The 21,802-nt window shown below is 39.6% G+C and overlaps 1 protein-coding gene and 3 gene segments (V, D, J or C); all 4 read right to left on the reverse strand.

The window, feature by feature from the left end:
- Positions 1–1,563: 1,563 nt before the first annotated feature.
- On the reverse strand, positions 1,564–13,648 carry LOC106699998 (immunoglobulin lambda-1 light chain-like). The gene is made up of 7 exons (XM_023352645.1): positions 13,577–13,648; positions 13,192–13,479; positions 4,062–4,121; positions 2,543–2,896; positions 2,430–2,459; positions 2,215–2,321; positions 1,564–2,095 (listed from the first exon to the last, which is right to left on the reverse strand). The coding sequence occupies exons 1-7, from the start codon at positions 13,623–13,625 to the stop codon at positions 2,072–2,074; spliced, it is 912 nt and encodes a 303-aa protein (XP_023208413.1). The 5' UTR covers positions 13,626–13,648; the 3' UTR covers positions 1,564–2,071.
- LOC111612202 lies at positions 9,613–12,793 on the reverse strand. The segment is given in 5 exon segments: positions 9,613–10,059; positions 10,173–11,639; positions 12,124–12,199; positions 12,601–12,605; positions 12,677–12,793. Coding segments are annotated over 4 exon segments (435 nt in total).
- A 570-nt stretch (positions 13,649–14,218) lies between the features above and the next one.
- On the reverse strand, positions 14,219–14,651 carry LOC111612240. The segment is given in 2 exon segments: positions 14,219–14,529; positions 14,612–14,651. Coding segments are annotated over 2 exon segments (351 nt in total).
- A 5,236-nt stretch (positions 14,652–19,887) lies between these two features.
- LOC111612206 lies at positions 19,888–21,741 on the reverse strand. The segment is given in 2 exon segments: positions 19,888–20,513; positions 21,707–21,741. Coding segments are annotated over 2 exon segments (357 nt in total).
- Positions 21,742–21,802: the final 61 nt, after the last annotated feature.

A 21,802-nucleotide genomic window follows, 5' to 3' on the forward strand; every position in this document is an offset into this window, starting at 1 on the left:
AGTTTTAAATCGCTAAATTAGCCAAAGCTGAGGCTTTTGTCTGACTTTGGCCACCTGAAGATTTCTTCACTTTTTACACACAGCTGTGAGTGCAGTAGTGATAAAAGACTGAAAATTCTGACATTAAAAAAAAAGAAGAAGAAAATATTTATTTTATATTCCTGCTGGAACTACCAGCTCCTCTGTTTTGATCGATAAAACGACTAAATCAATTTTTATTTATTTAAATAACATTTATTTAACCCGATGGAAATAAAATCCGATTTTCAGCAACATTCTGTTCAGAAAACATTAAGACAACTTTAGTTTAAATGGATAACTTATTTCTTACAAAGCTACCAGTCAGGGATTTTAGCAACAGCTGTTTTTACACTAGTTAAAATATTTCCAGGTTGTGACATTAAATAAGAACTTTCTTACTTGTGTATTTATGACAAACATTAGAATTAAAAAATACACATTTTGGAATTTATCTGTGTACATCCTTTACAAAAAAAAAAAAAAAAATATATATATATATATATATATATATATACATATATATAATTACTATTATTTATTATTTTTAAAAAGGAGAAGCAGAAATATGATCAAAACACAGATGTTATCAGCCCTCAGGCTGGTTTTGCTTCACAGTTGCTGTTTCCTGTTTGTCTGACTGGGTGAATAAAAACAAGATTTTCAGAGAAATGGAACAAAACGAAGAAATTTGCATCAAATGAAATTCTTATTTGATCTTTCTGTAATCTTTTATATATATAAAGAAGGTAATTAGTGCAAATAGTTGCCATTGCTATGAACATTCCTTCTCTTTTTTTTGTTTGTTTGTTTTTGAGCAGGTACTTCTGAGACCGAAAGCTAAATGGAGCTTCCCTCAACATAAATGCTCTCAAGTGCAAACGTTCTGCTCCAGATCACAGCAAGCAGCTGTTGTTTGTTGTTAGACGCTCGTTCGGTTTTTAGCTTCCGTTGACACAGAAATGGAGGCGGCGGCAGCTGTTTGCTCAGAGGGCAGCAGCGTGGATGCGCGGGGAACGCAGAGGGTGGTGGGGATGCAGGTGCGACGGCAGAGCCGGATGCTGCGGTAAAGGTCGAAGGTTTCACCTCGCTCGTTTCTCAGCAGAGAGGCGGAGTTGCCAGGCGACCGCATCCTGCCGCTCCGCAGCAGCTCTGACCTGCTTCTCTGCTCGGATCAGAACCCCCACTTCCTGTTCTCACATGCAGAACGCTCACTGACAAAGATCCAGAGGATGGAAACCGTGACAACCATCTCTCTTTGTTTATGCAAAGAGGATAAAACAAAAACACTACTATGAAAGTAAAGCTAATTGTCTTAGTCATTTCATGTAATTTAAATTCAGCATTTGTTTTTTTTTTATCTTAACCTATTTAAAAGATTAAATATGGAAAAAAATAATAAACTTGTGGAAAATCTTATGACTCAAACCTGAGTTGAGTTGTTTCAAAAATGAATCTGACTTCCCAGAAAACGCATCGGAAATTGTATCTGCAGTAAGTGCTGAGAAGTGTGGAAAATGCAGAAAATAAGGACAAAGATGCTAATTCTAATATGCAGTTTATACATCTTTATTGAGAAAGTTGTGAAATAAAAAAAAAAGCTTAAACAAAAACCAGCGATATAAAACGTAAGCACTTTTACAGTTTAACATGGATATATGCAGATGTTATGTAGATTTTCAGCTCTTTTAACATCAAGTGGAGGAATCTTTACAGAGCACTTTATCATCACCGTGGTAAAATTGTGGCCAAAGTCATTTTTTGTCCAAAAGAGGTGGTGGGTTTTTTGCCAAGAGATTATTTATGGCCAAGAAAAAAGACTTTTACCATTACTTTAGGAAGTTGACAATATCATGACCATCTCCGTTTTTCCAAAGTTCTTCAGACTATCACAGTATTTAGAATTGAATCATGCAGCAGATCAAATCACATAAAGCACAAACACACACAGAGAAACTGTGTTCTGTGTTCTGGAGATTTTATTTACAGAAACCAGAAAGAAAAAAAAGTTTCTCCTGAAGATTGTTACTTTGTTCAGGCATCAGTTCAGCGCTCACTTCTGTTTTCTGGGTGAACTCTGCAAAACAATGAGAACAAAAAAAAACATACTTAATCCCACATTGATATCCAGTTCCTGACATTCATCTCTTTAGTATTATTATTAATTAAAGCTGCAGACTCTGCTGTAGGACCGACCTGAAGCTTCCAGACCAGAAAGCAGACCAAGGCGGCGTAGAGGCAGCTCTTCACGATCAGGGCGCTGTAGGAGAGTTTGGCGTTCTGGGTAATTTTCAGGTATTTCTCTGTTGGGGAGATGGAGAAACATTAGAGCTGTGGAGGCTGATGGCCGACCTGTTAACACCAGATTCACCTGTTTGAGCATAAAAATACATAGTGTTTTTTTTTTTTACCTCGTGTCATCCCTTTGTCCGTTTGATTTGCTGAAAGACAAAAAAAAAGGTGGTGACACCATTACTAAACCTGCAGCATAAAAATGGAGGTTTGTTTTCTGAAAGTAACCTACTGTAAATGGATGCTGTGTAGATGTTGTAGTTAGTTCCATTAAAGAATGTGATGTGACAACTGAATTCATTGCCAGGGTTGAACCAGGTCTTGGCCCACAGCCTCAGCCTGCTGGTGATGGAGTACGTTCCTGAGCTTTCATTCTTCTTGGCGGCGGCGTCAGTCGCCACACCATCAGTGACGTTCTGGCCGTTGAGCTGCCAGAACACGCTGACATGATCCGGGTAGAAACCAGACGCCAGGCACACCAGGGTCTTCCTCCTCTCCCCTTTCTCCTTCTTCTGGTCTCTGCACTCATGGGGTGAAGGCAGAAGGATTTTCACTGTTTTTGGTTCAGTGGCTGTTGCCCCAGCAGCTGTTTATTTAAAAAGAAAAAGAGGAGATAAAGCAAGTTACTCACTCTGATCTGCATGGTCAAAATCTGAAACACTATTAGAAATAATTTCAGGTTTTCTCCATATAACCAGATGCTTTATTAATATTTTCTTCTGTGATCTTACCAAGAACTGTGAGTTTGGTTCCCTCTCCAAAATAAGCAGGATAAGAGTCGGAGCACAGAACTCAGTCACAGGTAGAAAACCCAACACTCTCTAGTTTATGTTTTCTACATGAACCAGAACGCTGACAATTATAGTTTTATTCTTGTTACTTTTTTTTCTTTCCTTTTTTAACAAGAATTCACTTTGATTGTGATCGTTGTTCTTTTGGGACAAATCAAAAATCTGACATATTTTATTACAACTATCTGACTTCTTAACAATGAATGATCAAGAAGATGATGTATTATTTTGTCGGAAAAAATATTTCACATTTAGGTACAATCAGGAGCTAATTTTTTGTTTTTGTCTTACCTAAAACGGTGAGTTTAGTTCCAGCTCCAAAGTAAGCAGGATCGTAGTCGTTCACACTGAGAAACAGCAGCAGGAAAAGCTGCCGCTGTCTTTAACCTCTTTTACACACAAACTAAACAACCTGTGTAGCAAAACTAAACCAAAAACTAATTCTTTTAACTTCTCCTGTTAGTTTTTATTCTTATTTTTTTTACATCTATACTAGAGCTGAAGATTAAATGATGCTTTTTTTTATTTTTTCTAACTTCCGAACCAATGTTTCATTGCATCTGATCTTTTTTCCATGTTGATTTATTGTGAATATTTTTGGAGTTTCTTACCTAAAACAGTGAGTTTAGTTCCAGCTCCAAAGTAAGCTTCAGACTGGGAGTCACAGTGTTTCACAGAGCTGATAAAAACTAATAATCTGACTGACAGACTAATAATCTGGGCTTTGAGCCAAACATGGTTTCGCTGAGTGAACGTGGAGAACAGCTGCTCCTACTCGCACAAATGAACGTTTAAAAAGTTCACCCTTTTTTACTCGGCAAGTCTAATTATTTACCATAATTTCTTTAAAAAAAAAATTTTTTTTTAAGCAAGTTTAGTGTAATTATTGCATATCACTCAAGAACAAAATCACCACCAGGTTGTTGGAGCGCTGGCTTCGTTTCTCCAAACGTTTCTTACCTAAAACGGTGAGTTTCGTTCCAGCTCCAAAGTAAGCTTGTTCGTAGGAGCACAGAGACTCTGAACAGCAACAAGAACTCTTCCTCCTGCCTCCCTGTGTCCCCTACGCTCTTACATTTATTCCATATTTATCATTTCAAAACAAGCCGATCTGGTAGAATTGTCGTAACTTGAAGAATTGTTTGTGAATAATTTGCAGATTCTCTTACCTAAAACCGTTAACTTTGTTCCTCCACCAAAGTGAGCTTCGTAGCCACCAGTGGCACAGCAGAAAAGATCCCTGCTTGTAATGGCTGATCGTTCAGCTTCTACCTTCTCTTCTTTTACTATTTATTTATTTTCTATATATTTAAAACCAGCAAGTAGATCCTGGTTTTAACTAGCGTACAAATATTTCAAGCTTGATTGTTTTATTCATCAATTTAGGTCATAAAAACCAGCAACATCTGGTTTTTGTGATTCATTCCAACAAAAACAAGCAGAACCTGAATTAGCGCTGAGCTAAAGCTTTGTTTTAGTTGCTACCCACCTAAACAAGTTAGTTTAGTCCCACTTCCAAAGTATGTTTCTTTCAAACATAGCCCAATTTTTTCACTTATTAGTTTAACCTGTTACTCACCTAAAACCGTTAGCTTAGTGCCACTTCCAAAGTAAGCTTCGTTAACACCAGAGTCACAGTGTAGCAGATCAACGCTCAAAACAAGCTAAGCTGCTGCTTATCCTACACTTCTCCACTTTAAGGGTGTTTTATCTGAAACACTATTTCCTCTTTCTTTAACTCTAAAGCTTTACTTTTACAATGTATTTCTTACAATGACAAACCATATAAATGCAAGACGTACTTTATGTGAGCCAGTAAAGTGAAGTTTTCGTGTTTTGCTCACCCAGAACAGTCAGTTTTGTTCCCTGTCCGAAATAAGCTTCAAAGTTGGCACAGAGCTTCGGCTTAATGTCAAGAAGTGCCGAGTTGGACTTCAGGTATAACTACGAGACTCTCTATGCTAATGTTGTCATAAAACTGGTGATTTCAGCTACTTTTAATGCGTCTCTTACTCACCTAAAACTGTTAGTTTTGTCCCTTTTCCAAAGTAAGCTTCGTTGGCGTTGTCACAGTGCAGCCATACTGAACATGAACCTGTTTGCCTCTCAGATTTATCTTCATAAAGCCTGCAGAGGCTCTAGTCAAAGTATTATTCATTAAAACTCTGTAATGAAGTGAAATAATTACCTAAAACTGTCAGTTTGGTTCCTTGGCCAAAGTAAGCAGGATCTCTGTTGGTCACAGTGCTCTGAGTTCAGCTCAATATGTCAGAACTTTAAACTGGACTGATTCATTTTTTACTGAACTGTTCAGTTTCATCATAACGAAGAGAACTGAACATGTGAGAAATTAAACTTACCTAAAACTGTGAGTTTGGTTCCTTGGCCAAAGTAAGCAGGTTCAGCATTGTCACAGTGCAGTGATACTGAACACCAACCTGTTTTTCTACCAGAATTAACTTTACAAAGACACGTCTGTCTGTACAGAGGTCCTAATCAAAGTATTACTTATTAAAACTCTGTAATAAAGTGAAATATTTACCTAAAACTGTGAGTTTGGTTCCTTGGCCAAAGTAAGCAGGTTGAGTGTTGGTCACAGTGCTTCAACTTCAGGTTAATACGTCTGAACTTTTAAACTCTAAAGACTTTTTCTTTATTTTCCTCCAAGAGCTTTGAATTTAGTTTAACCTGATTCAGTGAACTGAACATGTGAGAATCTAACTTACCTAAAACTGTGAGTTTGGTTCCTTTTCCAAAGTAAGCTTCGTTTCCAGTGTCACACTGAATCTCTCCTGGACCAAAAAGTCTCCAGACTTTCCAGAATCTTCTCCTTCAGCCTGGCTGTAATAACCCAGATCATCAGGAAGGTAAAACCTGCAGGATGAGCTTCACAACGTTTAAAGAAGTTGTGATTTGTGACCCTGAGGAACAAATGATCCAATGTCTCCATGTTTAAACTCAAACATCTGTTAATTAAAGCTGTTTCTGGTTGATTTTCTACATATTAAAGTGTTTTTTAAAGCTTGGCTGAGCCTCCACCCTGCCCACCTCCACCTGCTTCCTGCTGCTGCTCTCTGAGCTCCGCTCAGCCGTCCACATGATGGATGTCAATGGGAGGAGGTTTTTGTACGGCGGCTCTATAGGATTGTATCACCGTGGCCCCCTGTCCCCACGGTGGAAAAGCATCACACAAAAACCTGCTGCCTCCGTCTCTCCCCGCCTCCCCCCAGCCAGCCTCTCCGTATCTCAGCCTCCATCTGTGAGTCTCTGGGAGCAGCTGTGGAGGTCGGGCCGACTTGACGCTGGAGCAGCTCCAGGCTGCCTGCTGCTATTTCTGGGGCGGCTAAGAAAAGAAGACAGAGCAGAGGACCGGAAGCTGCTGGCTGCTTTTGTTTGTAGGTATAAACAGGAAGTGACACGTCAGCTGGTCACGACTCTGCAGCCAATCAGTCAGCAGAGAGAGAACAGGTTCACTGACAGATGTGTAACGATTTTAAGTTCTGGAAATTTGAGGAAAAGAGATTAGAAATATGAAGTCAAGTTTATTTGTACAGCACATTTCAGCAGTTAAAAGAGCTTTTTACCATAAAGACATAATACAATTTTGTCAAATGCCATCATTAAAGTTATCAAATAAATACACATAAAATATATTGATCAATGTTCCAGTTATTATGAATCGAACGGTTTTTAGCCTTTATTTAAAGGAACTCAGTGTTTCGGCCATTTTGTAGTTTTTTAGAAGTTTGTTCCTGATTGGAGGAATCATTGAAGCTGAATGCAGCTCCTCCTTGTTTGGTTCTGGTCAACATAGCAGTTTTACGATATTAAAAATAATATCAACAATCATTCATACATTCTCATTAATTCATGCTTCATTCTTAATAAACTCTCCAGGTAGATTTTATTCTTCTTCCTTTATTTATACAGGAAAATTTCTCGAGACCCGTCGTCTCGCTCACAAGAGAGACCTGTTGTTGTTTTTATCAGTATGTATGTAGTCACACCATAACCATAAAAACGTGATACAGCTGACTGATGAGAGCCGGTCCAAAGTGATCCAGGGCCCCGGGCAGGATGTGATAAGGGAACCCACTTCTGGTTAAAACTATCACCCCCATCACAAATCACAAAACATTTGTTTTGTGCATGTTTGAGTTTCACATTTATATATTTTACGCATTTATTAAACTTGTTATGCAGGTATATAGAGCATAAATAATCCCTTCAAAACACAGAATATTTTCCCAGACGTTCAAAATCAAAATATTATTTTCTAAATGTGAGATATGAGTCCTTTTTGGTCAGCAGTGGTTTGACCTTTGAACTCTCCTGTTGAGGCCATTTTTTAAAAATTTTTTTATTGCTCAATCATGAACACTGCCAATTTATTTATTTATTTATTATTAGTATTATTTTACCTTTTCTTAACCAGGAAAGTGTCATTGAGATTAAAAAATCTCTTTTCCAAAGGCGTTCTGGCCAAGAGGCTCCAAAGTCGAAATAACAATTGCAATTAGTGACACAATTAAAATGTTATACAAGTAACTATTAAAAACAGTCACCTTTTAAACAACTCGTCTTCTTCTGTGACCTCCTGTCTGAGTTGTTGGTGAGCTCATTTTGTAGTCAAGTTTCATATTTTCTCTGCTTGTGTTTAATGACTTTGACTTTCTCTGCGTTCTCGAAGCCTCCGAAATGGATTTGTGATCCTTTTCCAGACTGACCCACTTCAAAAGCTCAGAAATCTTTGAACAAATCTTTTATTTTTTTTTGCTTTCTCTGCCCCACAGCTCAGCCAGTAATCAGGCAGTTTAGCATTACGTCTCCTTACGTTGTGACTATTTGGTGTTCTCCACGCTCGTCCGTAATATATATGTATGCATGGTGGATGCTGTTTTTTTTGTTATGCTACTCCATTTAAGTGTAATCTTCCATGAACCCTCTAGAGGTCAGTGTGTGATCACATCTGAAACATGATATAATCTCCAGGAAATAAAAAGATGAAATGGCATTTAAAGGAGAAACCTTTAACTGATGAGACATTATGAGGCAGTATTTCTGTGTGGCTAACTCTGCAAACACCTGCAGCCTAATCAGAGCAGATCAGCATTGTGGTGTTTCAGAGCTGGAGGCAAAAGAAATACCAACATAAATGTATATACTTTTACTTTTACAGCTGAAAAAAACCCCACAAAGCGTTCATTAGCTTTTGCATTAATAGTTTGTTTCTTGTTTTTACTACATCCCTGGAGTTTTTCCTTCCACCGATCTTCCCTCCTTACTGTGATCTCTCCGGGTTGTTGTTGAGCAGCGGTGGCATGGCGAACCTGGACTTCTTGAAAGGAGGCACCACGTGTCTTTACCGAGAGACTGCACCTCCACGTCTGACAGGTCTGAGCAGTTTAAGGGAACTGCTGCTGAACACATTTTAAGCTTCAATTAAGTGTTGAATAGACTTAAAAACACTTTTACTGCCAAGTAATATCACTAGATACCACAGCTGGTAAAATTGATTTATTCAATCAATTTCAATCAATCGTGTTCAGTAAATCAGAACAAAAGTCCCGACGAGTTTCGCTTGTCGGATTAAAAGTTCTACTTGAAACATGAGCATAATTTTTATTTCTGTTTTTTAAAATGTGTTTTTTTTTTTTTTAAATTGGTCTGATGTAATATTAAAATTTTAAATCCTGTTTAATTTTAATCTAGTTAATTTATAAAATGTTTCACTTGGTGATGGACTCACTGAAATAAATGAACTTTTCAATAATATTCTGATTTACTTTTTAATGTTATTTTAGTTGTGTTTTCCTTGCTGTCCACTAAGTAGGTCTAACTCAGACTGGTTGTCAAGTTGAGGTCCGACAGATTTTCTTTCCCAAGTGGAGCATCACAGCTTTTTCCACGATGCGCCGCTTGACATATAAGTGAAACTTAATTAGAATTTTTTGGGGGGTTTATTTCAATTTCAGTGGACAGAGACATGAACAAGAAAGGGGGAACGTTGGGGAAATGGTTTAAAAGGAAAAGAGATGGGAGGAGAGGAGAGGAAGAGGCACAGAGAGAAAACAAGTCAACACTAAAAATCTGCCTCTAAACCCGCAGAAAGAGAGAAAAAAGAGAAACCACAGCAGCAATCGTCGTATGCATGTAAATAATCATTTTAACTTCAGTGTAAAGGATGAAGTACATGATGACACACGTTTCAGTGGCAACCGCAGTCGAGTGAACAATTACAATTCACATTGTCAATTACAATGTATTTATCGCATCGTTTATGATTTATTATAATAACTTTCTTACCACAGTAAGATTTTGAATATCAATAAATTTGAAAATATGATTAGATCTAGGCACTGTGTGTTTTAGTGATACCAACCACACTTCTTTGAGTGGCATCCTAAAGACGTTCATGACAAATGGGAATATTAGTAGTAAGAGCTGTTTGTGAGGCTAGGATTGCTGTCATTAGGTCACAGCCATACAGTTACCTAAAAAGAGTCATGAATAGTTCTTATCACTTTTATTGTGACAACAATAATACCACAGAATATTCATGTCCATATCGGCCACCACTAGTGCGTAGCTCAAAGACCAAACCAAACCTATCGTAGCTCCTTCCTGCGTTCCTCTGATACGCTATTTGCACGAGGTCGTGGTTTGTCTGCATCACTGTGACGGGCAGCGCAGTAGTAGGTGCTGCTGTCGTTCACAAGCAGCCCAGACATGCGAAGAGTGAAGCTGTTTTGTTCGTGATCGATAAACAACTGGAAGCGTCCGGCGTTCGTCTGGTCCTTTCTGAGGATGAACTCGACCGGAGCTCCGCGGTGCTTCTGCTGATACCAGCACATGGTTAACTGAGTCATGGAACGTTTTCCCAACAAGCACTCCACCGTCACATTGTCTCCTTGGTGAGAAATGACATCTGCAGGCTGGAGGACTTCACCAGTGAGACCTGCAAAAGATGAAATATTTAGCTTTAATCGTTACAGTGAAATGTCGGTCCAACACATCTATACGTTGCGGCTGCCTGACGGTGAAGGTTTTTCTCGGCGTCGCTGAACTCACCTAAGTGTGAAAGCAGAGACAGATAAAGAGCTGTGATCAGCATGTTGCCTGAGGAGGAGCGCTGAGCTGAGTGAGGAAGAGCCGTTCTGTTCAGAGGAAAGAGAAGAAGAAGAAGAAGGAGGAGGTCACAGGATCACATGTCGCCAGTCAGTGTCACAATTTACAATTCCTGGATTTCTAGTTCAGGAATTGGATTAACAATCCGGTTGTTAATCCAATTGGAGTTCACACACGTCTGTAATTTATCAATATGTGGAATGTGATGCAGATTTCTGATGTTTTTGCTTCCTGTCAGACCATCAGGTAATCAAAGATAAACTCTGTAAATAAGTGCAGTTTTTGAATGTTAATTTGATTCGTTAAAGGGATAAAAAACTATTCAAGCCAACATGGCTTTTATGTGAAAACATAATTCCTCCCTCAGTCAATTTCTGTGGCATGTCGAAAATAAGTTTGCTCAATGGAAACACGGCAGTTTGGAAAGAACTCTTGTTTTTTGACAAAAGGTTTTGGCGCTGGGATGAGGTAGGGTTTTTTGGCCAAATTGAAATCGGTTTATTTCACACAAAATAATTGTTTGCATTACGAGTCACATGCTCAACAACCGGATGTTGTCACTGGCGCCAACCATGAAGAAGAGGTCAAGCAGTAGTGGATTGAGGATCATGCCGTGAACAAACTTATTCTGTGTGATTTTAATTGCGTTTCTTACTTAATGGCAACAGGAATTGCTAAATTGTGGTTTTTTGACAACAACAGAATATTGACAAAGTTTTAAAAACATTTGAAATGGAAACACGGCTAATAGTAGCATGATGGAAAGAAGGGGGAAAAAAGACGGCAGTGTCCATGTTTAGAAAATAGCTCTCCTGTGAAACGTCATAAACGTCAAGAAATGTAAGAGCCCATCCTGAACGGACGGACAGACGGATTTTCACACTGATCGTCTTTCCAAAAATGTAGGTAAATTCAACATTGCAGTCGTTTGAGTTTGTAAAAGTAAAATAATGAAAACGAAAAGAACATAGAAGGAAAAATTACAAAAATCTCAAATACAGTTGAGTGATTCCACAGAAATCGGTAATCATTAGACAAAGACAACCCAACTTGAAGCTTTCTGAAACGGGTAGGACTTTTAGTCATGAGGTTTCATTAAACCACATCACTGTGTACTGCCAGCGCAGAAATACACGGCGGAGTCTGAGGCAGAGGCGTCGTCGATGTTCAGGCCTCCTGTCTGGGTGTCTTGTCTTGTAATCCTGAACCTGCTTTCAAAGGCTTTCTCATAGACCGCTTCACTCCCGACGTAGCTGTATCCTATCAGCTCCATAGCACCGGTGTCTGTCTGCTGGTACCAGAGCATAACGTTTAGACCGCTGTCGTCGTGACGACAGTGGAACTCCACTTTGTCTGCCGTGTTGACTATTTTGGGATCAGTTGGTTGAAATTGCACGCTCTTGGCTTGATCTGTGGGGAAAACGGACGATTTGTTAGGTCTGACTGCAAATGTACGGAAGAGGATTAGGGCCACTGAAAAGAGTCAGGATTTTAAATTTAATCTCAGAATTCTGATTTTCTTTTTCTCAGAATTCTGGCTTTAATCTCAGAATTCTTATATCAAAGTCATAATTCTGATTTTAATCTCAGATTTCTGATTTTTTTTTTCTTCTCGAAATTGAGAAAATGTCAGATTTCTGACTTTTTCCTCAGAATTTTGACTTTAATAGAAGAATTCTTATTTTAAAATCTGAATTCTTATTTTAAAATAAGTATAAAAATGTTTTAAAAAAGAATTCTGACTATTCTCAAAATGCTGAGAAGAGTCAGAATTCTTTTTTTCCCCAGTGACCCTTATCCTCTTCCGTACAAATGAGTACACTTTAAAAAAAAAAAGGAAAAAAAAGAAGTAAAATAGAAAATTTCTTTACATTCTGAATGTATCATCACCTACACTGAGGCAAGATGAGGAGAAGCAGGATCATCATTCGCGGCATCCTGCAGGTTTTTGCTGCTGCTCCCATCAGGATCTGCAAAAAGAAGCGACTTTTAGAAGCGCCAACGTCTCTGCCTCCTGCACAGGAGGAAAACGCATCAGGGGTTTTTGGTGAGGCAGTTCCAATAAACCACATCACTGTGGGCTGGCAGCGCAGAAATACACAGCCGAGTGGGACGGATCTGCTTTGAGTATCCTCAAGGCTCCTTCAACCACGTTCTTTCTCGTCAGCTTGTATTCCTTTTCAAATTCACCCTCGTAGCTTTGGGAGTTTTCATATCCGTATCCGATGAGGGTCATTGAGTTTGTGTCCTTTTTACTCTGATACCAGAGCATCCGCAGAAGACTGCTATCGTCGTGGCTGCAGGTGATTTCTACCTCACTGCTCTCACTCACTATGAGCGGAGAAGACTGGCGAAAATTGGCAGCGCTTACCTGATCTGTCGAAAACAAAAACAGAAGATCAGGTCAGTACTTGCTAATAAATGTCAACTTGGATTTGAAATCTTACATGAGAACCAGATGAGGAGGAAGCCGAAGGTCTGAGTAGGTGAAGACATTGTGAAGCAATGAGGTGAAGGAGGAGGGCGACCTGGGTCAAATCATGAACACACCCGATTGGAGGAGGCTGCATGTCATGTGCTGTGGCGCCGCCTGCTGGCGACGTGAGCACGGGACAGCTTCGTCACACAGTTCTGCAGCTGACTGTTGTGGAAATAATGAGACAAAATCGATGTAGGAAGAAATGAATCGGGTAACAGCGTGTTCTGTATTTCCAGTTTGTTTCTAGATTTTCACTGTAAAACAATTTCGAAGCAAATCAAGTATCAGAAATTAAAATTAGTACAAATTAGAATGTATACAAAGTAGATTTGCTTCAGTATTCAATATTGACAATGTTTCTTCAATAAATGTTTTCTGGCGGCAGGTGTGGGAGCAGTCCTCCTCCTCCTCCTCCTCCTCCTCCTCCTCTCAGCTGTGTGTGTTTTTGTCACAGTCTCCAGCTCTGCTGCTGCGCTGTGTGACTGGCAGCACACAGATACACGGCCTCGTCTTTCTGCTGAACGCTGGAGACGGTCAGAGACCACTGCTTTGTCTGCGAGCGCTCTGCTTCGAAGCCGGATTTAAAGTCTGGCTCATAGTTCGGGTTGCCAGCCAGCAAATACACGATGAGCTGAATCTGTCCTCCTCTAAGCTGTCGGTACCAGTACAGATATTCATAATCGGTGTCGTTCTGGTAGCAGTGCATTTGTGCCCTCGAGTTGCTGATGATCTCTCTGGGCCACTGAGTGATCAGGACGCACTTGCATACACCTGGGGAAAAAAAGAAATGGAAAAAAAAATCATAATTAACAATGCTGGACGCTTTGCTCGTTATTAATTATGATGAGAGAAACTGTGCTGATTATACCTGCAGTCCAAAATATGAAACATGCCCATGCGATGGTACCTGGAGTCATTTTGTCTTCAGAGGAGCAAAAACGGTTTAACTTCCCTGAGCCAAAAGGTTAACATCCATCAGGAGGAAGTGACATCACTTCTGAAGCTCATTTGTGAATATCCCACCTCTTAAACACCTTCACGTCTTCAGAGGGGAGGGGGGGCGGGGGGGTTGGCAACACTTTATCTGAAGGGATGTGCATAAAACTGACACTGTCATAAACATGATATAACACATGAAGGAGTGTTTATGACTGGTGTCATTTGGTAAATAATGACATTTTTAATGCTTTAATAGTTGCATTAAAAGTCCTTTAAAAGGGCCGGCTTTGAATTATTGGGTAAATAATGACACTTTAATGCAAAGTTGACACTTTTAATGAACTTTTGATGCAACCTTTAGAGCAACTTTGCATTAAAAGTGTCATGATTTACCGAATGACAACATGTTCATGGCAACGGTCGTACACATTCATAAAGACTCCTTCGTGTTTATGACAGGTGTCGTCTCAGTCTTATGCAGCACACCTCTTACCAAACGTTTATCTCTCAGCCCACGCAGGTGTGAGCTGGAGTGTTTTTGTGCAGCAGCCAGGGGAAATGAAGCAGTGTGTTAACTCGCTGCGCAGAAATACTCTGCTGTGTCTCCAGGTTTGGCGTCGGAGACGATCAGCTGAGCTCTGCCTTTCGAGTGACCCGTCATGTTGAAGCGACTCTCAAAGCCCTTCTCGGGACTTTGGTTTTCGTAGTGAAGCAGTCCGATCAGGTCCATTGTCCGTCGCCCGCCTCCCGCCGCCGACTGGTACCAGAGCATGTAGGGGTAGCTGTTATCGCCGTGGTAACAGTGGAGACGGGCAGCTTGTCCCGGCTCTACCAGGATGGAGGCCGGGGACTGCTGGACTATGGGCTGTGACGCCGTGATGTCTATATAAAATAAAATAAAATAAATAAGAGTGAAAGTTGCATAAATATTTGTTAGTAAACTTCAACTCATCTTCTTACTCACCTGCAAACAAAAACAGACTCGTTAGGAAAGTGATTGACATTTTTGATTTTTTAAAATGTCTTATTTCCATTTATAGAATTTTATTTGAAACACAAACGTACAGAGATATTGTGAAAGAGCAACCTGGAGGGAAACCATTTATTGTACGCTTTAAAGGAGGAGGAGCTTACAGAGATCAATACGTCCATGTGTTGTTACCGCCCTCTGCTGGTCAGAGTGTAGATTCACACACTTAAAACGACACACAGAGCAGCCGCCACGCTTAATGGCAACACCGACGGACAGAAAGATCTAAAATAATCTCAGCTTTTGGAAAAATCCAAAATTATTAATTCCATTTAATGATTTTGTCTTATTAAATGGGAGAAAACCTTAAAAAGATTAAGAAATTAAAGTTTGTTTTGCTTTTTGGTGCTTATTCTCCCACTGTTAAATCATATTTTCTTAATTTGTGTTTATTGTTTCAGGAAAAAACAAAACATTGCTACTTGATCAGCCTTCACATCGTTCTGTTCAGTTTGATAATTATCCATTGAGAAGTTTCTAAAAGAGGATTTTCAACTCTGATTAAATCAATGTGCTAAATAAGACACGTCTATTAGGAAGTAGAATCTGCTGATTCCTTTTCTCACTTAGAATATATTTAAGTTATCACCAAAACATGTTAAAGATCTGTTGTTGTTATTGTACCAACCTTCCAGCTGGTTCTGGTTCTGCTCTGCATCCCCAGAACCAGAACCAAACATGTAGAAGCAGCATTGATTCTGTAATCTGGATCAAACTCCCAGAAAACTACAGAACAGCCGAAACACTGATTTCCATTAAATGTAGACCGAAGACCCACCTATTTAGAGTCGCTGTAGTGGAACATTTATCAACATATTTCTTGTGTATTTCCTTGATGGCCTTTGACAAAAAGTGATGTTTATTGCTGGTTTTATTATTGGTTACTTTAGGATGTTTTTATCAGTTTAAAGCTCCTTTGAACTGCCACGTTGCTGGAATGTTCACCACAAATAAACTGGACTTAAATTTCAATCTTCACTCTTCCAGTGCATTTATAGTTTGGAGTGTTGAGATTTACATGTTTTATTATTATTTTTCTAGCACACCTGTTTGTGTTTGTGTCGTGCCGGCGTCGTTCACCAGGCATCATGTAGCACCGTGTGGTTTTATTGGTTTCCTGCTGCTCCTGGGGGGTTTTTGTAAGAGCGCGCCGCCGTCTTCTCCACTGTGCCTACTCGCCGCTCCAAAATATTCTCCGTTATACTCGGCGCCGGTCAGGTTCAGGACGTGGAGATGAGCCGTGTCCTCTCCGTCTCCGCTCACTTCGAAGCGGCCGACAAATCCGCCCTCGATTTTGGGGTTTTGATAAGACATGTAGCCGATCAGCTTCAGGGAAGCGTCTCCCGCCGAGCGCTGATACCAGAGGATGGTGTCGTAGCTCTGGATCTTGTGCGTCAGCGTCAGCTTGGCTGAACCGTGTAGCTGCAGAAGAAGATCGGGTGGAGATTGAAACACCGGTTTCTCTTCACTGGGGTAGACTCCTGCAGGAAAAAAGAGAAATTGTTTAAAGATGAATTATGTAGTCCATTTGTTTGGTTTTTTTTTTTTTTTTTTTGCTAAAATGAAGTGAAAATCTGGGGGATACCTTCGAACCAGGAGAGAGTGACGATGCACACTGTGAGATGATGAAGCTTCATGTTGAAACTGAGCGGCTCCCTGATCTCTGCAGGGTTACCTGAGCAGGAAGGCGCAGCAGGAAGTGACCTCACTGTATAAAACTGAAAAAAGTATTCACACCGCTTAGACTTGTTTTTTCACATTTTTGTTCAAAGGACTTCAGGCTCAGCCATGTTAAATTCGTATCACGCCGTTGTTTCTCATTTTGGCTTGAGGTCTGGACTTTTACTGGGCCATTTGAATACATGAATGTGCTTTGATCGAAAATCATTCCAGGAAAACTAATAAAGCTAAAATCCTGAGGAAGGAGATTGATACTGGAGGCAGAGGAGGAAGTCTGGTGATTAGGAATAACGGTGGAAGAGAGTAAGTGTCAAAAAAAATTCGAACTTTATTTTTCTCAGCATTCAAACTTGAGCCAAAAATGATTAGGATTATTATTTTTTCCTGTGGCCCTAATCCTCTACTGCAGGCACATTCCCAGGTCTTGTCTATGTTTTGCTCCGACCCTCAACTCACAAAACAAAACATTTGTGTCACTTGTTCAAATCTCTACCGTTGGCAGATGGAGGTTCCTTCAGTTGCATTTGTTTCTTCCAAACACAAAAGTCCTTGTAGGCTGAAGTGCAACAGCAAACTTTCTGAGGTGTAAGCGAACACCTCATCGCCCCACTTCCCCTCCCTTCTATGACATAAACTTGTACAACTCATCTTTAATTAAAGTATCAATAATAATAAATGTACATATAGGCTATGTGAATAAATTGCTGCCTAACATTATAAATTATGTTTCATAATTCATAAACATAACTTATTACATATAAGTGAATAAATTGACGCGGCAATTAAAAAAAGAATGAAACAAAAAACAGGACAATATTTCATCATTTAATACATAAGTGCGACAAAGAGCCTCTTCTGTTAGCCTGTGTCTAGAGCCGCCTCTGGGCTGCAGGTCTGAGGCTTTTTGTTAGCATGTTTTCTATCATTCTTATAGCTTGATAGGAAGCCTGATCCAAACTGGCAACCCACATGAATAAAATGGTGAAATAATATTGACCACAAAACACTGTATTTATAAAAGATATCAACATTCTTCCTACACAATCCTAACTAACGTTTTTAATGTTGAAAAAATAAACAGGTTCTCTTCACAATATTTATTTATTAATCTATTTGTATGATTTGTTCTTTAAATTGCCATTTATATTATTTTTCGGTCTCAGGAAATGACTGAGGGATGAAGAGACTCTGATGTCTGGACAACAACAACCACCTGTTATTTCAGGCTAGCTTAAGCTAACCTGAATATTTACAACTCTCTTGTTGATACAGTAACTTTACTTACCTTCTGTCTTTCAACCACTTTGAAAAGCTTTTCTTTGTCTCTCCAACATCTTTATCCCTCCCCTTCTACAGTTTTTGGTTTTGTGCCCCGGAGTTTTATTTTCTGCCGCCCATCTTTAGCTCCCTGTAGTCGAGTGCATTACTACAATTCAAATTTAAAAGACAAAAAAAAAGGGACGCTGCCCAAGCTGCCTGTATGGGAGGGGAGAGCGGCTGGCAGGGAGGGGCGCCTAATCAGTGCTGTTCCTCTGTTATTGATCATTTCATACACAAACTGCTGTTAAGTCCATAAAATGTTGACTAGAAAAAAATTCCCCACATCGTTTTTGCGCCCCCTCTAGTGCAGCGCCCCTATGTGTTGCATACACTGCATACCCACTTTTTGCGCCACTGCTGAATTGAGAACAGAGTTGGAGAGGGCTTTTTGTCAGGAGCAGGTGGATGTTTGATGCACTGTGGGTTTACTAGCGGCGCAGAAATACGTGGCGGCGTGTTGGGCCGCGTTCAGGCTCCCGATGAGGAGCGAGCCGTTCTTGGCTTTGTCTCCGCTCAGATCTCCGGCTAAGCTGAAGCCCTCCTTCCTGAAAGCCTCCTCGACGCCGTCGTCTCTAAACTCCATGTATCCGTAGCCGACGAGCTCCAGGGCGACTTCGCCGGGCCGCCGCCGGTACCACAGCATCACTCTGAGGTCGCCGTGTTGGTGGCTGCACACCAGCTGCACGTTTTGTCCTTCTCTTCCCAGCAGAGCTGGAGGAGACTGATGGACCTGAAGTCCCAGAGATAAACCTGCTGCAGGGAAAGTTTTTTTTAAAGATTAGTGACTTAAAAAGCGCAGGAACATTATGTGTTATTCCAGAATAAAGCAGCGGGTACCTGTAAGGAAATGGCAAAAAAGAATGAAAATCATTTTCGCTGAGATGAGTGGAGTTTTCTTTACATGCATCAGTGAACTGACTCTGTTTCACATGTTGGTGTTTCTTCATCACTGTGATGTCACCAGATGGGTGGAGTGACTTCATGTACAGATCACTTAAAACGATCAGCTTCTCTGATTTCATAGGTACGTTTGAGTAAAATGCATGTTGCTCCTTTATTCTATGAAATACTGACAACATGTCTCCGAAATTCCAAGAAAAAATGTTAGTTTTTATTAGCAGAACATGAGAAATGGACAAAATAACAAAAAAGGTTGCAGTGTTTTCAGATCTCAAATAATGTGAAGGAAACAAGTTCATATTCATTTAGGAACCACAATATTAATGTTTTAACTCAAGACGAGTTCAGAAATCAATATTTGTTAGAACCAGGAGGTTTTCAAAGGGCTTCAGCGCAGTGGGCTCTTTATTTTTATTTTTTATTCACAGCTGTAAGTGAACACCAGACTGAAATATTTTAATAAATTATTTTTGATTTTTAATTTTAAAAACATTTTTAAGGAGAACTGTTATGTTTTCTTAAAACCAAATGATATGCCTTTGGATAATTTGATTGTCAAAAAAAACCAAAACAAAATAAAATAAATAAATTCAGATTTGAAAATGACGAAAAGACAAACTTAGTGTATGAACAGAGCAACACGAATGAATAGATCAGGCCTTTAAGTCAAACTTATTTATATTTCACATTTCAGCAGCAAGACAATAAAAATTGCTTTTATGCCATAAAAGCTTCACACAGTCACTCAGGGTGAAACAAGCAGTAAACATTATATTTTGTCAAATGCCGTCATCAGAAATGATTTAAATTAACTCGGTGTTTCAGCTGTTTTTATACGGTTTCCTGGAAGTTTGTTCCAGATTCGTGATGCGTAGAAGCTGAATGCTGCTTCTTTGTGTTTGGTTCTGGTTCTGGTTCTGGGGATGCAGAGCAGAACCAGAACCAGAAGAGCTAAGGAGGTTGATATGACAACAACAACAACAACAACAGATCTTCGATGTGTTTTTGGTGCTGAGCCGTTCAGTGATTTATAAGGTAATGAAATGTTTTGAATAGACCCTTAAAAACAGGCGTGTATTAGTCATCAAGATTTAACGGAAGCAGCGGCTCCTGAACTTTTCAACTCAAAAAGCCAATTAAACAATTTCAACACAACATAGAATCACCTCAAATGTGTCTGTAACCAAAATACGATTTTATACATTCATGACAAACTCATTTTATTGTCAAACAAGAATAACCAGAAACAAAAAATTCATCCTGACCTGGACCTTTGTGAAAAAGTAATCTCAATCTACTTTTTTTTTTTTTTTTTTAGTAGATTGAGAAATAAACTTTAGAAATAAACTTTGATTAACCTAGTTCTCTGTAAAGCTTAGGTCTAATTTATTAGCTACTATCTTTGGGCGAGTTTTGGTTTTAGGAATTCTTTTTTTTTTACTTAATTTTTTTAATAGAACAATGTCACTTTTTAGCATGAAGATGCTCAATTTTCAAAACAGAGAGAAGCAGGTGCTTGAGAGCAGTTTTGTTTTTTTTCCCCAAATTCTTCTGCCAAACCACTGATGATGGTGATAAAGCAGGTTTTTGTAAAGCACAGGCAGGATTCTTCCTCAGTGTGCTTCTCGTGCTGCGCAGTAGTAAACAGCCGAGTGATTCGGATCCACAACGTTGATCACCAGAGAGGAATTCTTTGCTGTGCTGCCGCTCAAGTCTCCATCGATTTGGACGTTCCGGTCGTCTTCGTCCTCCATCTTGATGTCGCTCATGTACAAATGTCCGATTAATTTCAGAGCCGTGTCTGCAGGCGGCCGCCGGTACCAGAGCATTATCCAGTAGTCCGTTTTCTCGTGGGTGCAGAAGATGTGAACTTTTTCTCCAGGTTTCACGATGATGTCGGAGCGGGACTGACGGACCTCAAGACCGAAAGCAACACCTGAAAGACAACAAAGATCGATAAATGATCTCGAAACGTGGGGAATTGGTTCAAAGTTCGTTAGATTACAGTCAAGATGATACCTGATATGAAACAAAAAAGGAGAAAACGAATCATGTTAAAACCCGATCGGTGACATTAAGTCTTAAAAGTGTGACAAATGCTATCAGACTGCGATTCTGACTAACAGTCAGGTGAACCACGAAGAGGAAAAAGTGATGGCATTAAAACAAGAAGTGGGCGGGGCTTATTCAAACATAAACCAACAGAAACCAGTCTGAGTTTTTGGATGAAGAACTCTGGCTTTGCTGTCACTGTGCGTAGCTGGCTGCACAGTAATACACCGCAGCGTGTTCAGGTTTCAGGTCCGTGATCGACAGAGAGCCGTTCTTCGCCATCTCTCCACTCAGGTCTCCGTTAAGGCTAAAATGTCCCTCGAAAGGTTTTTCAAGTTCTTTGTTGCCGTAGTTCAAGTGTCCAATGCGCTTCAGCGCTTTGTCTCCGGGGGATTTCTGGTACCACTGCATGAGCGTGTAGTCGGTCTTTCCGTGGCTGCAGACCAACTGGATGTCCTGTCCGAGTTTTCTGAAAGCTGCCGGAGGAGTTTGATGGACCTCGACGCTCAGACAAATGCCTTGAATATTGAAAGAAAATTCAATTCAATAATATATATATATTTGGTCATCTTTAAACTTTTTCATACAAGTCAAAAAAGTAAAAAACATACACACATACAATGCTGAAGAAAAACACAAGACAAAACTAGTACAGAAATAATATTTCTGGGGGGAAAGAAAAAGTAAACAGAGCACACGTTTATTATGTCTCTTTTCACATTGTTATTCATAAATCATCGTCATAATCAAAGCACCAAACTCTTTCTTGTGTATTTTTCAAGAACATATGGAGTTCCCACTAAATCTGTTGACACACTCATAAAACAAGACATTATAAAAACCTTATTGTTTTTTTTTATCAAGTTTTTTGTACTTATTTTTTTCGTTTTAAAAGTGAGAAACAGTTTTGACTGATCACAACAATTATTCCTCACCTGAATCCCTCTAACTGAAGTGCAATTGTTTTTACTATTCATCCTGACTTTTCATTTAAATAAATAAATCCCTCTCTCTGTTAAGTGTCTGGGAAATATGAATTAGAGTTCATGAAAAATGAAAAATTAAGAAGTCGTTTACCCATGAGCGAAAACAAAAGGAAAACCATCTGCATGATGAGGTTCTCTCTCTCTCTCTCCCTCTGAGCAGAAAAATGTGTCCAACAGCGTTCTAGTC

This window comes from Xiphophorus maculatus, chromosome 19, assembly GCF_002775205.1.
Source record: "Xiphophorus maculatus strain JP 163 A chromosome 19, X_maculatus-5.0-male, whole genome shotgun sequence".
NCBI classification, from domain to species: domain Eukaryota; kingdom Metazoa; phylum Chordata; class Actinopteri; order Cyprinodontiformes; family Poeciliidae; genus Xiphophorus; species Xiphophorus maculatus.